This window comes from Dipodomys merriami, unplaced genomic scaffold (genome assembly GCF_024711535.1).
Source record: "Dipodomys merriami isolate MVZ:Mamm:240054 unplaced genomic scaffold, mDipMer1.0.p SCAF_13, whole genome shotgun sequence".
Classification (NCBI taxonomy): domain Eukaryota; kingdom Metazoa; phylum Chordata; class Mammalia; order Rodentia; family Heteromyidae; genus Dipodomys; species Dipodomys merriami.
The window spans coordinates 39,770,786-39,784,749 of NW_027202604.1; the positions used below are offsets into that span (position 1 = coordinate 39,770,786).

The 13,964-nt window shown below is 47.3% G+C and overlaps 1 protein-coding gene across 1 annotated transcript in view; it reads right to left on the reverse strand.

Moving 5' to 3' along the window:
• The window catches only part of LOC138824838 (uncharacterized protein C3orf20 homolog), a 37,073-nt gene extending 25,395 nt beyond the window's left edge, over positions 1-11,678 (reverse strand). Inside the window, exons 1-7 of the mRNA XM_070019204.1 lie at positions 11,557-11,678; positions 9,579-9,632; positions 8,722-9,375; positions 7,765-7,902; positions 3,522-3,641; positions 2,407-2,539; positions 1,068-1,343 (exon numbers count right to left, since the gene is read on the reverse strand). Coding sequence (XP_069875305.1) covers positions 1,068-1,343; positions 2,407-2,539; positions 3,522-3,641; positions 7,765-7,902; positions 8,722-9,181 — 1,127 coding nt within the window. The 5' untranslated portion in view covers positions 9,182-9,375; positions 9,579-9,632; positions 11,557-11,678. The remainder of the gene's footprint in view (positions 1-1,067; positions 1,344-2,406; positions 2,540-3,521; positions 3,642-7,764; positions 7,903-8,721; positions 9,376-9,578; positions 9,633-11,556) is intronic.
• Between the last annotated feature and the right edge of the window lie 2,286 nt (positions 11,679-13,964).

Sequence of the window (13,964 nt, forward strand, 5' to 3'; positions counted from 1 at the left end):
AACAAGCAAAATATCAAAGCATTAAAAGATGGTAAAAATATCTAAAATGCTTAGAATTAATTCGAGACTTAGAAAAATAGTTGAGTGGTAAAGTAATAAATGAAAGAAAATTCTCTGTTCATTCTACCTTCTATTCATACTTCACATGTATAAAATTTACACTTTGACTTTTCTTAAATTCCACTTTCTTCCAAAATCAGATTACTTCAAGAATTAAGGCTTGAATACCTTAATATTTACATAAATACTTGTAAGCACATTTTAAGCTCTAAAATCTATGTTAACTCAATAGTATAAATCAAAGGAAAAAGCAATACCAGGTAACACTTTTCCATCATATAATCAAAATGAATTTTAAAAAAAAGAATTCTTAGGTACCTCTAGATATTCTCTATATTTGGGTAAGCTAAAGTTATTTAAAGCTACTCAACTAGACAAAAAAATTAAATAAAGGAAGAGTTAGACAATGCATAGGAGAATACAAATAATTTGCATAAAGATCCTAAATCAGCTATTTAATTATTAATTACTGATAGGCCACACAAAATAGAATATTAATTAGAGTAATATGCAGGAATGTCATTAATCTTTAATGAAGTTGTAGACATGTAAAATTTCCAAAACAGAACTTTGCAAAGACCTGTGAGAAGGCGAGCTAGCTGTGTATTACACACGCGTATATATAAACCTACGGTACATGCGACCAAGACACCATTTCCAGTGACTTCTCAAAGGTCATAGGGTTCAAGTTACTGTCTCTAAGCAAGAGATAACCCACACTGTCTTTTACCTTCCCTCTCCTGGCAGAGCGTCAAAGACAGGGCGTCACTTGCACTGACAAACATCCACAGGTAGCTGGGGTTTGGTATATTCCTGTGATCAGATCTGAATTCAATTCAAAGCCTAAAACTTGGATCATCTTCCTCTGACTCTCCTTCATCTGACCCAGACGCAGGCTTACTATCCTACAAGGCCCTGGCCAGACCTTTGCTTAGGTTATTTCAAGGCCTAGAATTCTCGGGGGCTCAGTGGTGGTTGAGGAAGGGTAGCACCGGGCAAAAGGATATTAAATGAAGGAGGACCCATCGTGGAAGGCGTGGTGGAACTTGAGGGGCTTCCTGAGCGCCTTTGTGTCTTGCGATTGCGAGCCGCCCTGAGGATGGTGACTGACGGGCTGGTGAGGGGTGGAGGTGGAAGTGTGAGTCCCCATGGAGGAGTGGTGAGCTACGTGAAAGTCCACTTTGGAGGCTGGCGCTGGCTGGCCGGCCGACTTGGATTTGTAGTTGCGTAAGATCAGGGGGTGGCAGACACTCCTCCCTTTGCATGTGGCCTTTTCAGTTTGTCTGCAGGGAAGGAGACAGGTGAATGGTGAATCTTCAGGCCTCTGGGCGCTCACTGGCCAAGGAGGTACCAAAATCCCTGTCCTGGCCCCATTCCCCCTGCTAGTGTCCCTCACACCCAAGGCGGTGTTTTAGGAGGAAGTCTAGGGTTGAGGTGCTCCCCTGAGACTCAGCAAGCGCAGCCCGTGCAAGGTCCCATGCAGTGGGGCTATACAGAAAGAATTCTGCTCACCCCTCCAGCCCATATCTGCAGCTTCCAGGGCAAAGGAGCTGCTAGAACGCCACAGTACAGAGATAAGCTGGGTGGCTGTCCTTTACCCACGCTCTGACCCAGAGCCCACTCCCCCCCCAGGAGACATATATGGCTTATAAATCTTAAATCTGTTGTCTGGCCCCTTGCAGGAACATTGAATTTCTTGCTAGGCCTTAGAACACTCACAAAATCGGAAGTATTCGCATCATCATTTTGTGGTCATTGCCAGTCCTGGGGCTTGAACTCAGGGCCTGAGCTTCTTTTGCTCAAGGCTCATACTACCACTTGAGCCGCAATGCTACTTCTGGCTTTTTCTGTTGGTGTGGTACTGAGGAATTAGACCCAGAGCTTCATGCATGCTAGGCGAGCACTCTACCTTGAAGCCACATTCCCAGCCCCATGTAGATTTTTGTTTGAGAGGTACTAGGTGGTGGTGGTGGTTGTTGGTGGTGGTTTTTTTTTTTCCTTTTGGTAGAACATCTGGGCAGATAATGCTAAGAAACTGACACTCAGGCAAGAAACTGGACCTCCAGTTGCTACACAAAGGGGCTTCCTGGGAAAAGCAGCATGCTGCAGAGGCAAAAATCACTGCGTAGGAAGCCAGTGGCCATCTGACTGCTCAGGCTGCCTCAGGTCTCAAAATGAGCTGCAAAGAGGGAAGGATTACTGCGGTGCATGAAGAAAGGATGGCAGGGCGGCGGGGGCAGGGGGTGGGGAGGGGGTGGTGCGCGGTCACCGAGGGCTCACTGCTGGCTCTCTGTCACAGCGGGTTTCCCAGGACCATGCCCATCTCCCAGCCACTTAGGGGCTCACATGTGGCGACACATATCCTGCAGCATCTCGCGGGCCTCGGGGCAGGGGTCAGTGATTTCGATATCGGGGAAGGCCTTCGTGTGCGGGCTTGGCAATGACTGGGTATCCTCCAAACCCTTGGACTTCCCTGGAACTGAAGGAGGCAAGGTTAGGGAGCTCTGTTCTCCAGCACTGCGGCGTGTGTCTCAGGGCAAGGAGGCTGGGGGAATGGAGAGGGGATTATTTGTTTCGCAGGGATGAGAATTGATCGACTGGTGACTTATAAAACAATGTAACTCTGCAAGTCAGTGGTCATGCCTCGAGCCCACTGTCTGAGAGAAGTCAAAGCTGAGGTGAGCGTAGGCAGCATTAGACCAGACAGGAGCCTTATGGATCATGATGGGAATAGGGCTTAGATGAGGAAAGCCTCTGACAGTCCCCTCCCTTTTACTAAGGAGAGAGGATCCGGGGGGAAGGTACGTCACACAGCTGGCCGCATGCAGGGTGTAGAACAAACTCCAAGCTTTTCAGCTTCCAGCCTCACCTCCCGTGTCTGTGGGAATGAAGGCGACAGGGTGAGTGACCCACGTCTCCAACAGTCCTGCTCCTTTGCTATGTCAGCCGCCTGGCCCGCCCATCCTGTCATCAGCACATCCTAGAGGTCTGCCTGTGTCTGAAGCCCTATCCCTCTGACAAGCTGTTCTCCTGTGTGCTCCCACTTGCTACCTGCTCTTCCCCTAAGCCCTTCTTTCTTGAGGGTCAGGGGTATGGCCAGGTCTGTTAGGCTTGCGATCCAAATATTTCTGTTCAAATATTAGCTCTCCATTTGGGGGATGGCTAAGAAGCGGAGGACAGAAGTGGAGATGGTGCGAAGGATGGAAGGTGCGGGCTGGGTGGGCTGCTGTGTCTGCTGCATATTCTGAATGGAGCTGCTGGGGGTGCTCAGCCACCTTGACATGGGTGAGAATCGGTGTCTCCAAGGCCAGGCGGCTGAGAGTCTTCCTCTCAGAAACTCAGGCGTACCCAGTCCACCAGCCACACGGGCAGCCAAGGTCTCCCGGGGCTTCCTTTCCCCAGGCTTCTATCCCCAGACTACCACCAAGTGGGCCCCAGACCTTGCTGGGAGTACTCTTTACCTGTTTTCTTCCTGGGTTCCTTTGCAGTTGAGAGGGAAAAGCTCAGACAGGCAGTAGAAGACTGGTAGATGAGCTGATATGGAGAGTTCACTCCTATGACAGAGATGTTCACAGGGGACTCTGGAGAGGAAAGAGCGAGTGAATCTTCTGCTTTAAAACTGTAACTGTTTTTTGTTGTTGTTGTTGTTTTCTGTGTGTGGAGTATGGGTAGGTGTCAGTCCTAAGGCTTGAACTCAGGGCCTGGGCACTGTCCCTGAGCTTTTTTGTTCAAGGCTAGCACTCTTAACACTTGAGCCATAGTTCCAACTCCAGTGGTTAATTGGGGTAAGAGTCTCATGGACTTTTTTCCCAGGCTGGCTTCAAACCACCATCCTCAGATCTCAGCCTCCTAATGCCGGGCATAAACTTTAACTGTTTTTAAAACAAAATGTAAATACAGACTTACTTTAATAGTATAGGATGCAAATATGAACCTATTGTTACAAAACAACTACCTCGTGGGAGGAACAGACTTTTCGATGAATGGGTAAGCTCAGAGTAATTAGGGGACATGCTGAAAGGTCCCTTCTGCAGTGCGTCCGCCTCCCCACAACCTCTCAGGGGTGCATTAGCACCAGAGCAGGAAGCAGCACTCAAGCAAAAGGTGACGTTACCCAAGGGTAAGTGAAAAGGAATGGGTGCCACACACGGTGGAGAGGATGACCTTTGGGCCAGCGAGGGGGATCAGATGCTTCTTCAACCATGTGTCCATCAGGGTATGGACCCTCCTATATGTGCGAGCATTTGAGATCTCACATGTAGCATTCTCCTCACCAGTAGAAAACCTGCATCCTTCTGATGCGAACCTCACCAAGCCATCGCTTATTCTTTCCCCAGAGATGGTCCTGTCTGTAAGCAGGCACAAAACCACTGTTAGGAGATACTATGCAATACGCCCCTCACAGCATACTTGAAAAAAAAAATGGCCAACCCAACCACACAAGTAAGAACTATAAACATGCATCACAAAACATGGAGATGACTGGCATAGCTAGTGATCCAAGCACTGAACTTCAAACAACTTCCAGTCTCCTCTACTGTAAGTGGATAAAGACCAACAAGAACCAGTCCTGGTAAAGGTGAAGAACAAAACCCATCAACCCTGTCAGTGTAGGAAACCATTCTTGCAGAAAGAGGAGATCTACATATTCTGTGACCCTTTCTGCTCACCAATCCCTCCCTTGGGAAGTTAATTTTAATAACCAATACAACTGAAACAAGAGGACACACATACAGTGGCCATGTTAGACTAATACAAGTCATGTAGGTAAATATGGAACATGAACAGTAGGAGGAGTCTGCACACATTCATGATAATTATTGAGCCGATATAGCCTTGCTGGAAAGTGTCTGTAATCTGCCACATAAAAGAACCTGATTACAGGTGTGTAATCCTAGCTACCCAGGAGGCTGAGATCTGCGGATCACAGTTCAAAGCCAGCCCAGGCAGGAAAGGCTGAGACACTCTTACATTTAATTAATGATCAAAAAAGCCAGAAGTAGAACTGTGGCTCAAGTGGTAGACTGCCAGCTTTGAGCAAAAAAGCTAGTAATAGTGCCCAAGCCCTGAGTTCAGGACAGGCACAAAAAGAAAAGAAACAGAAAACTGTGTTACTTAGATTTGGGTGCTTTTCTGTCCCTGAACTCTAGGCTCCTTTAAAAAGGTGACTTCAGTGCCCACAGTGCCAGCTGTCGAGCTGCTTTCCCAGTGACAGGGGTCTTCTCTGCCCTCCCTGGGGCAGACGCCACCGAATCTCCTCAGAGGTCTCCAGAGACTGATCAAGCTCTCCCCCCCACTCCCCTCAGAATCATAGGCTACACAGGATACAGGAGTCTTGGAGACACAAGGCTGTCATCCTGAAAAAAAACAACAACGCTGACTCAGAGTAACTATGAGATAAGCACTGATGGTGAAGATCTGAACACTGGGTTTCGTTTTGTTTTGCCAATACAGGCCAGCATTTTGCTGGCTAATTGGAGATGCAGTCTCATGGACTTTTCTGCTCAGTTTTGGCATCAAACAGTGATCCTCCAGGTCTCAGCCTCCTCAGTAGCTAAGATTATTTTTCTGTTAAAGGTGATGGGACATAATACAGCTGTCCCTGAGAGCCACAGGTCATTGGTTCCAGACTCATGGGCATGCCAAAATCGAGGATTTGGGCCAATCACATAGCACTTATATAGAACATGACCTACTATATACCTTAAATCATCTCTAGCTGGCTTAGACTTTACTCAGTGCAAATGCTATGCAAACAGCTGTATTCTATAAGAGACTAATGATGGGGGACGTATGTACACATATTCAGTAGGAGAATTTTTTGGGGGGGGGATCTGGTCATGGGACCTGAACTCTGGGCCTGGGCGCTGTCCCTCAGCTCTTCAGCTCAAGGCTAGCGCTCTACCACTTGAGCCACAGCGCCACTTCCGGCTTTTTTTTTCTTTTTGCTTATGTGGTGCTGAGGAATCGAACCCAGGGCCTCATGCATGCAAGGCAAGCGCTCTACCACTGAGCCACCTTTCCAGCCCCAGTAGGAGAATTTAAAAAAAAATTTTTTTTTAATCTGCGTCTGGAACTCATGGTCAGAGTTCAGCTGTGTTCAAGTAGGAGAGCACAAAGGCCTGAGATGGAGAGGGTGTGCCTGGTCCTATCCTGTCCTGCACACCTCATCACTGTGAACAGACCACCCGCAGGCAGCCACGATCCCACAGGAAGTGAGCGCTAAGCCCCCAAACAGAACATGAACAGCAGAGCCCAGTATGTCCATCACCGTCCACCTGAACAATTCAGCGAAGTTCAAGGACAGGTGGTCACAGAACCTGGCTGTTCGATACCAAATGAGCTTGTACAATGTCAGTCCCTTCAATGGAGACCTCTACTTCATGGTAATTTGGAGAGAAGGGGGTTAACTGTAAGTTATCTTAGAAAAAGAAACCAAAATCTATCAAAATAAGCTTCTTTATCCTGACAAAAATCAGAGCCAGATGTTGGTGGCTCACACCTATAATCCTAAAGGCTGAGATCTGAGGATCATGATTCAAAGCCAGCCCAGGTAGGAAAGTCCACGATACTCTTATTCCCAATTAACCACCCAATACCAGAAGTGGAGCTGTGGTTCAACTGGTAGAGCACCGGCCTTAAACAAAAAAAAGCTAAGGAACAGTGCCCAGACTGAGTTCAAGCCCCAGTACTAGTATGCATGTACACGCATGCACAAATTATATTTGATAACGTAAGTACATACCAATTCTTATAGAACTTAAAACTGGTTATGCCAGGTTTTTGTTCCAGAAAAACTATGTATAGCCACAAAATAGGATCTTCTTATAACCACCTTTTGTAAAAATATTTAAGGACTTTATCACTTTTTATCTTTAGTTCTTTGACACTCCAACCAGCTTTTATTCAGCTGTTATTGAGATTTCCCCCATTGGTGGCTAAATAGTTTCATCCTGTCACAGGGAACTGAGGACTTTCCCCTTTAGGGATTTCACTGACTTCCATGAAACCCTACATTTCCCCCCAAAGCTGCAATTTTAACTATTCATTTTATTTGCACTGGATTTCCATATCATCAGATGTTTGGCCTCCAATCAGGGAAAACCTGACAAAGAAACCAACTCAGAAGACAAAGAAAGACACCAATGAGTAATGGGTGGCTTACTTTGTATATGAAGGTGAGTGATTAAGATATAATTTTGTGTGTGTGTGCCCATCCCAGGGCTTGAACTCAGTCCCTGTGCACTGTTCCTGAGCTTTGTGCTCAAGACTAGTGCTCCACTACTTTGAGCCACAGTGCCATTTCTGACTTTTTTTTTTGGTGGCTAATTGGAGATAAGGAAAGGAAAGTCTCATAGACTTTCCTGCCTCAGCTGGCTTTGAACTGTGATCCTCAGATCTCAGCCTCCTGAGTAGCTAGGATTACAGGCATGAACCACCAGCACCTGGCAAGATATAATTTTTAAATTCTTTTTCTAGTGTGTGTTAACTGCTTCAAGGGATTTCACTGTAGATACATTTTGGGGGAGCACCGAGTTGTGAGGTGCATAGGTCTCCCACCAAGAGACACTCAGACTGCTCTTTCTGGGCGCAGCACCAAGTGGTTACTCACCAGCAGCACCAGAGGGCCCCTGTGGCCCTTTGCAACGGCCTTGCTGACACTGCATGTACTTTTTGCCTATAAGCAGAAGCTCAGGCACCCACCTTTCCCTACATGTCCCACACTGTAGACAGTTCTCCCAACGGTGCCAATCAGAGAGTCAAAGGCCATCTCCTTGGCATTAAGGTGGAGCAACTGGCTGGCCTCCACGAAGCGCCTGGTGATATCCAGGGGGTTGGCACCTGCAGAGGAATGATGACAGGCATGGAGACGGCACAGGGCGGCGCCTCCGGGATGAGACATGTGCAAACAGCCTCGGGGAATACGGGCAGTGAAGACTTCCTAATGAAAGGTGAGGGGTTCCTAAGGAAATAGTCTCCTGCTTTTGAGACCCAGCAGGCAGCATTTCTCTACCTGTCTGCCCACCCTGTCTCTCCCTGGTATTGGCTGAGTTCCCACCAACTGACCCTCTTCATTCACAAATTTGTGCGTAGCTTTACCACCCTCTGTACCTCTGACTGCTTATTGCTGTACTGCTAACCTGCCAACCTGAGCTCCGTAGAGCTGGGAAATGGGAGGGGAGATCAGAGAAGGGGAAAGGGACGATTCCTGGCAGGGCCGAGGGGAGAAATTCAGGTTCTATAGCAGACCCTCGACCACCGTCCATATCTAACACAAACCTATTATATTCAAGTTGAATATCTCTTATTCAAAGTGCTTAGGACCAGAAGTGTTTTGGTTTGCGGTTTGCACATTATTTAATCAGCTACGTTGGGGACAGGACCCAAGTCTAAACGTGAAAGTCACTGATGGCTTGTGTACATCCTATACACAGACCTAAGGGAATTTTATACAGTATTTGGAGCACACCTGCCATTTTCACAGGACATTAAGGCATAAAATTTCTCACTGTGGCACCGTATTGCCAATCGGGAAATTTCGGGTTTGAGAATGCTTCAGACGCTCAGGTTAAGGATGCTCAACTGTCACTGTCCATGGTGGCCGCGACGAATACACACACCCACGGGCTGGAATAGAGGGAGATGCGTGACCATCCTTACCAGAGACAGCCTCCAGCATGGCCTTCATCTTCAGGGCGAGGAGCTCCGTCAGCAGATGGATGGACTGCCTCTGAAACTTGTTTAGGGACTCCTGGCCAGAGGGCCCATGGCGGGAGGGCTTGCGAGGGAGGGTGGGCTGCTTGGCCAGCGCCCCTGATGTGGGTTGTGGTGTGGAGGGTAATGGCTTCCTCTGGACGAGGATTTGTGGCTGAGCCATTTCTGCAGGTGTAGGGGGGGGTCCGAAGCTGGTCTCCAGGCCCGCGATGTCGGAAGGGGTGGTCACCGTGGGGTCAGCAATGAGCTCCTCCCAGGTGAACTCAAAGATGTTCCTGATGCCCTTCGGAACGGCAACGCCCGCGTTGCGGCAGATAACGATGAGTTTGCAGATGCGGGCCAGCAGCCTGGGAGCCATGGCCGAATATTCCAGAAACAGCTGTCTGTTACCCTTCACCATGCTCATGCTGCCTGCGCACACATCATGTTAGGTAATACTGTCCATTTCAGAGGAGAGGTTCCTTCTGTAGTCAAGACTTGGCGCAGGCGCTCTGACACGTGATCCAGGACAGCAGCTCACACTATAGCAAGGCCTCCCAGACAGGCGGGGTGTGCATGCTGAAGTGGCCCTCACAGGTCATTCCACCAGCAGTTCCTAACCTGCAGGGACAAGGAAGTCCCCGGTCATTCCCGCACAGTGGAGGTCCCCAGAGCTGCTTTCAGAGGATCTGCTGTGGGGATAGGTCCAGAAAAACCTTCAGGGACAGTCAGACAAACTGAGTGCCAAAGGGAGGGGCCAGGGGCGGGAGGGTGAGGGGGCCGGAGGAACAGAAAGGCAAGGAAGAGAGGGCGACCTGCCATACCTTTGTAGTCACACATCCCAAACAGAAGATCTGCTATGGTCTATTGGTAAAAGCCTGGAAAGACAAAGAGACATTCTGTTGGCATTCAACACCAGAACAGGCATGGAATCACCCAAGATGCAAGAGGGTCATGAGTTTGAGACCAGTGCGGCTACATAAAAAGAGCTGTGTGTTGAGGAACCAGAGCTCTTGGTGGGGAGGTACTATCTCTAGAGGTCAAGCACGCAGGCTTTCCAGACACCACAGTCCTCCTTCATGGCCTCTATGCTGTTGCTGTCCAGGAATAGAATCTGAAGGGGAGCCACAAGGAGCAAATCCTGCTCATGTTCTGCCGGCCTGCTGGTACAGTGGCTTCCTATGTCCACTGCTGACCCCTCATCCCCATGCCTTAGCTTTGCAAGCTTTGAGAAATAGATGAGCCTTTGAAATGTAAGTCTACAGAACAAAGAAACCACTCAGAAGCTCAAGTCACATGGGCAGCCCGGCAACCAGCCAGCGGGATCTGACCCTGACCATGCAGGAACGGTTCTTCTTTTTTCTTTTTTTTTTTAAAGTTAGGACCCAGATGAAGATAATGGTTAATAGAATCCTTGAAAATCTTTGCGATATTATCTCATTGGGGAACTTCCTCCTCCTACACCCCACCCCCATCCAATGAGTTCCTTTCTTCTGAGGTTAATTTTGAAGATAGGATTTACAGATAAAAGCTGACTTTTAAAGCAGTCTTACAGATACCGATTTTTAATATATATATATATATATACATAAAATGGTATTTACTATATGATATCACTAATTTTAGAACATTTCATCAAAGAAATCCATCAGTAATTTCTTTCTTGGAGACAACCATTCATCCAGTTTCTGTCTGCAGAGATCTGGCAGTTCTGCACATTACATGTAAATGGAGTCATGTCATTGGTGAGTGGCTCTTCGTACTTGCTGTTTCCTGAACTTCAACCACGATGCAGTATGTGCAAGTACTCCATCTCTTTTAATGGCCGAGTAATATTATTCCGTTGTATAGATAGGTTAAACTTTGTTGGTGTACTAGTAGACATGCATTTCCATTGCTTCTGCATGGGGCCTTCATGAATGCTGCCACAAGACTCTGCACAAGTGTTTGCAGACAGAATCAACAATTACTAATGTTAATGTTCATCGTCTTATCTCAGTGGCAGAGGAAGCTTTTCATCCTCCGGGCTGTACCTCTGTAAGTGGAACTGCTGGGTCATAAGGTTGCTCACTATTGAATTTTTTGAAGAACTGCTGTACTGTTCCAAAGTGGCTGCATTACCTGGTCCCATCAGCAATGTCACAAGCATTCCAGACATGATTTAAAAGGAAGCTACTTTTTTGGAGAGAATGCTTTTCCTTTACCCTCTTCCTTTCATCTTTGTTGTCCAAAACAGATGAGACTGCTGTAGCTCCAAACAGCCATTTTGAGCCATGGAGAGGGAAAGCAAACATTAGTGGTGGCTACACAGCAACAGAGCCAGGGCTCCTGACAATTGTGACACCCCCACATTATATCTTAATCACCTGCCTCCAAACTGCCATCACAAGATAATAAACCTTTAGTCTCTGCAATCCACTCAGATCTCTATCCTTGCCACCAAATGTGGTCCTTGCCAGTCAGGTGATTGTGACTGTTTATCCCATTATAACCTGCCACTTACCTTTCCATCACCCAGACACAGCCCTTATCCCCAAATAGCTCAAAATCTGAGAGGGTGGGGGGAGGTAGACCAAAACTAGCTATTATGCTTGACAGGTATCACTACAGAAAAGTGAACAAAGGCCACAGAAACCTAAAGAGGAAAGTCAAGAGGGAGGAACAACAGATGGCATAAGATGGCAAAAAGCCAGGTAGAGAAGGTGAGAGGGAGCCCCTGCAGAAGGAACAGCATGGCAAAGGCCCAGGGCCATCTAGACCCCAGTGGGGGCCAAGGAAACTGTAGGATGGCAGAAGACCAACCTGGTAATATGGCCTGAGATGAGGCCAGGTGAAGCCTTGCATGTCACGCCAGAGAACTTGTACTTGCTATATCTTTGAATGCTGCAAACAAGTACAGTCTCCAGGCCTATAAAGACAGGCCACATAGGAGACACAGGGGTCCACATGAGAGCATAATGGAGCTGTTAGCTTCCTAGTCTGGTTATGTCACATTATGTTGTCATCACAACCATCACAATGCAGTGCTAGCAGTGTTTCCTTCTTTGTGATGACACTGATGCCAGTGCACGCCATACCCATGCTGATGGCTGTGTAAATGCCTGCACACATGACAAAGGGGAAATGCAGGGGCACACGCTCTTCCTTGTACTTGCACTCATCCACCAGCACATTTTTCAGTACGCACAAACTAAACACTAAAAGCAAAATGAAATCAGCCTTCCTCCAGTTATCTTCCGCAGGTTATCTGGGGCTGGATCTCTCTCTCTGCCATTTTGTCTAGTTTCTGGTTTCCTCTAGATCAGCTTTAGGAATCTGCATGGAATCCAGATGTAAGTGCGCTGGGCAAAGACAGCTGCAGACCAGGCCGCTTGAGGCAGGAAAGAAACAGAGGCGGGAAGGCTCACTGATGCTGTCCTCTGGCCTGGCTGATGAAGATTCTGGCAAATGCCTGACTTTTCATCAGAGAGGAAAGCAGGAGCGCCTGACCACAGAGAAGCGGTTTTCCAGCACCGTCAGGGCCAGCAGACGCACAATCGAGTTTCACACAGTACCTTGCCAGGGCTCAACACCAACCCAAGGCGGCCCACATTCCCATCCTTTCTGAACCCGTGCTTCCTCAGTCAGGAGGACTTACTGCGGTGGCAAAGGCATTACAGAGATGGGCCCTAAATCAGACCTAACAATGACCATCCTTCTGACCCAGTGATGTCACTCCTGAAAGGGGCTGGATTCAAAAGCAGCAGCCTTCCTATAAATAGCTATGCTTATTAAATTTTGATTTAGTTCGGCTTAATTGTCTTTAAAGACCTTTCAGCCACATCCTTCCTAATTAATAGAGATAATACACAGCAACAACCGAAGTGCTGAACAGTGAAATCTATCACTTTGATGATTAGGCAGCCATTAAAAATATCTGAGCAGACCAGCTTTAGAACTGGTAAGTGGAAGCAAGAGAACCAAATGGTAGGGTATGCCTGCACACTGTCCACAGATTCTTTGAAAACCAGACAAATAGTATGTATACCTGGCACTCGGGCCAGATTCCTGGAAAACCACACAAATGGTTGCACACCAACTACAGGTACTTTGAAAACTGCAGACCAAAATGAAAAGGAAGAAAGGAAGGAAGGAAGGAAGATGGGAAAGGAAAGAAAGAAAGAAAGAAAGGAAGAGGAGGGAGAGAAAAGAAAAGAAAAAAGAAAGGAAAAGGAAAGGAAATGCCGATATATTAAGATACACAGGGAGACTTAAAAACAGTTGGGAAGAAAATAAAAATTCCGGTGTCCCACAAAGCTAGCAGGCCAGTTTTCAAAGGTACTTGTGGCCTGGGTCATCTGGATGGGAGCAGAGCCCACTCTTGAATATTCTTGTTTTCACAAACAACAGACAGTGTGTGGACAGGGTGGTGTGGACCGAATGGACACCCGCTCCCAGCTCAGGGAAGCTTAATACTAACAGTGACAAAGCAGAAGGAAACGAAGGACAGTAGGCCATACCGCAGCCACAGCGAGCCCCAGAGAACACACGTTACCCAGGCCACGCTGCCACTAAGCATGGTGAGATTTCAGAGTTAGGGAGAACATGGCAGTTAGAGATGGAGTGGAGCAGCCTATTTAAATTGTAAGTGGAAGCGGGAATGTTTCTGACCATTCCTCTACCAGACAAACATGCATTTGCTATGCATGAATGTACACAGTCCTGGATTTATTAAGAAACACCATGGCAGACTAGGCTAAAAACAGGTTTTCATAAAACACCTTGCTCTGTGTGAACATTCTGATTTTCCAGTTTTCCTAGACAGTAATACCAACCGCTGTCCCCAGCTCTTCTTCCCCAGTGTGTACAAGTACCCACACATACACTTAAAAAGACAGGGAGATATCCAAAAGCTACCCCAGCAACATGCTTCCCAATAATACCTAACAGGAGAGAGGCAGGAGCTTCTTTCATTGTTTTCAGGGGATCGACAAATTCTTTGCAATTATCACCATTTACCTTAGTCATGGAAGTATTATATATGAGCAGTTTGACTTACAAGTGATGTAACTTGACTTGCTGGCTTAAAAGGAAACGACCTGCATATGGCATGGCTATGTTAACTGTAAAGACCAGTACCCACCCCCATTCCAAATTCTACTGCATCAGTATGTCACAAGGTTAGCTGAGAGCCAGAGCACAGGCTGCAAGTATTGTGGCCTGCAGGGGAA